The sequence below is a fragment of the Oncorhynchus clarkii genome, chromosome 16, assembly GCF_045791955.1.
Source record: "Oncorhynchus clarkii lewisi isolate Uvic-CL-2024 chromosome 16, UVic_Ocla_1.0, whole genome shotgun sequence".
NCBI lineage: Eukaryota > Metazoa > Chordata > Actinopteri > Salmoniformes > Salmonidae > Oncorhynchus > Oncorhynchus clarkii.
The window spans coordinates 70,257,634-70,260,925 of NC_092162.1; the positions used below are offsets into that span (position 1 = coordinate 70,257,634).

At 47.3% G+C, this 3,292-nt stretch overlaps 1 protein-coding gene across 1 annotated transcript in view; it reads left to right on the plus strand.

Moving 5' to 3' along the window:
• LOC139367384 (G-protein coupled receptor 61-like) overlaps positions 1 to 1,247 on the plus strand; it is a 1,999-nt gene extending 752 nt beyond the window's left edge. The window contains exon 2 of the mRNA XM_071105579.1: positions 1 to 1,247. This exon is cut by the window's left edge and continues 381 nt beyond it. Coding sequence (XP_070961680.1) covers positions 1 to 1,247 — 1,247 coding nt within the window.
• Positions 1,248 to 3,292: the final 2,045 nt, after the last annotated feature.

Sequence of the window (3,292 nt, forward strand, 5' to 3'; positions counted from 1 at the left end):
ACTACATCGTCCACCCGATGCGCCATGAGGTGAAAATGACAGTAGGGGTGGTTGTGGCAGTGTTAGTTGGGATCTGGGTCAAAGCTATTGTGATGTCAGCTCTGCCTCTACTGGGCTGGGTGCCCCAGGGAAACCAGGGGGTAGGTGTCGGACTTGGAATAGGACTAGGGAGTCCCATGATCCCGGGTCCTCCAAGCCAAAGACGTTGCTCCCTACACTGGACTGGAGGAGGAGGGACCACACGATTAATCTTCATGGTCTTCTTCACCTTTGTCTACTTCCTGTGTGCAGTACTGATCATCCTTATTGTGTACTGTAACATGTTTAAAGTAGCCCGGGTGGCAGCCATGCAGCATGGCCCCTTACCTACCGGGATGGACACACCTGGGCCCCGCCCTCACCGCTCCGAGTCCCTCAGCAGCCACTCCACCATGGTTGTCAGCTTGGGGGGCCCTGGGGACCCATGTCCTCCACTCCGCACCCCCAGTCAGAGGACCTTCAACGGGGGTAAAGCCGCGGCAGTCCTGGTGGCGGTTGGAGGCCAGTTCCTATGCTGCTGGCTGCCTTACTTCTCCTTCCACCTGTACGCCGCCCTGGTCTCTACCCCCCAGGCCTCCCTGGTCTCTACCCAGCTGGAAGAAGTCGTGACCTGGATTGGTTACTTCTGCTTCACCTCCAACCCTTTCTTCTACGGCTGTCTGAACCGGCAGATCCGCACGGAGCTGGGCCGAAGCCTGGCCTGTCTCTTTAAGCGGGCGGGGCCGGGCGATGGGGATCAGCTGGCCAGCAGAGAGGCCTCCATCGAGGAGAACTTCCTCCAGTTCCTTCAGGGGACAGGGTGCAATCTGGAGCCCTCCACCCAGGCACACAGCAGGGCTAGCAGGCCCGAGGAGGAGGCGGGGGAGAGGGGCCCTCTTCGAGATGTACCTCGTCAGGACAACACTCTGGTCCAGGAACACACGCCTGTTGACTTCCACATCCCTGGACAGATTATCGAGAAGACCTCGGAGTTCTTGGAGCAGCAGGATCTGAATCTGAACGATGACATCAACTTAGCGGAAAACTGCTGCAGAGTAAACAGGACCGTGCTGGACAGTCAACACACGCCTGTTGACTTCCACATCCCTGGACAGATTATCGAGAAGACCTCGGAGTTCTTGGAGCAGCAGGATCTGAATCTGAACGATGACATCAACTTAGCGGAAAACTGCTGCAGAGTAAACAGGACCGTGCTGGACAGCGCCTGAACTCTAGTATTGGACGTTCATTCGTACAGTAGGCCTGTTTTTGGACCAGGCATCAGAGGTAGAAACACTAAAAGCCTTCGTCTGCAGGCCAAACATCGGCGTAGAAGTCCTGTGGTGGAAACGGCAGGTAGATGACCTGTCCTTTAGAACAGTCTGGGGGTATTTCTATTTGATGCTGTTTGACGATTTTGTTGTCCACCGTTGCTACAGTTGGATTATGGGACATACATGATGTACCTAGTAGGTGAGACATTGCTCTTGAGCTACAGTTACAGTGAACCTATCATATAGACTTGGTATCGTCTTATGAAGAATTCAGGTTATTATCGTTTGCATTCTTTGGGACTGTCACTTGAATCAGGGTTCCTCTAGGAGGTATAAATTCCATTTGAATTCCAGTAAAATCAGGAAGTAAACTGAAATTCCAATCATCCTCAATGCTTTTTAAAAAAAAATGTTGGTTTACTTCCAAAATAGACTGAATTGAAATGTAATTGACCCTAACCCTGGTATAACAACATCGGTACCCATTTACCATTAAGACCAAAATCCATTACATCAAATACATACAGACAGTCTATCTACCTCCCCTGTTTCCTGTCAATCCTCCCACTGATTTATATATTCTGGTCAAGGAGAGAACATCTATCATACTACCGCTTCGCAATCTTTGTTTTAGTGTGGATGAACCCCCCCCTCCCCGCACCAAGACAATCAGTTAAACAAATGTAAAACTCCAGTCCTACAGACATACAGTACATACAGTCCTACAGACATACAGTACATACAGTCCTACAGACATACAGTACATACAGTCCTACAGACATACAGTACATACAGTCCTACAGACATACAGTCCTACAGACATACAGTACATACAGTCCTACAGACATACAGTACATACAGTCCTACAGTACATACAGTACATACAGTCCTACAGACATACAGTACATACAGTCCTACAGACATACAGTACATACAGTCCTACAGACATACAGTACATACAGTCCTACAGACATACAGTACATACAGTCCTACAGACATACAGTACATACAGTAGCAGACAAAGGGGTTAAGAACCAGGTCAACACACAGATCACAGAAAGGGAATCAATTTGTATCACTTTCTCATTCTCCGCTTCCTAATGCAACCAAGAAATGAATACAGATTTAGTCACTTTCCATTTCTGACTGTATCTCAATCTGAAGCTCTATGGGCCCTGGTCATAAGAAGTGCACTATATGAGGAATAGGGCACCATTTTGGATGCAGACAATGTGTTAACGGGATCATTTCACAGCTGGTTCTTCGCCATTGGTATTTATAAGCAAGCTGGCACATTAGGTTATTTTAGACTCTGAATCCATTACTGCTATTATTTGGTCTATTTATTTGAGCAGAAATTGTTGTGTACCTGTGATATCACACAGACAACAACTTCTTAACTACTGATATTATCTGATTTTATTTTCCATGAGAATGTTGATGTAGATTATCTGGCACGATTTAACAAATGGTTAGGCAATAACTACTGTTTAGAATAGATGCGGTATAATGACAAATCTAGCTTTTCTATTCTGTTTTTTCCCATATTTTCCACAGCTCCATGCTCAATTTGAGCCCTCTCTCTGTCACGGAAGGGAAGCGTGGAGTTTCATCGTGCTCAAATGTCAACTTCGTTAAAAATGTCAGTTGAGAGTCGGACAGCCGCAGACAGCTGTTGAAGCCGCTTATTAAAATGGGGACAATGGGGACAGATTCAAAAGATTTGGCGCTGAGTTCCAAATGGCACCCTGTTCCCTATATAGCGCACTCATTTTTTTTAAACCAGAACCCTATGGGCCCTGGTCAAAAGTTTTGCACTACGTAGGGAATAGAGTGCCATTTTCGACAAAACCAATTGCCAACCTCCACCAATGTCCCTGGTGTTTACAGGTAAACGTTGGCGAGTGCCTGACAGTACAGGCTAAGTGTTCTGTGGTGTTTACCCAGAAACACCCACGGCTTGTTGTGGCTACACAGCAAAGGTGACAGACAGACAGGTG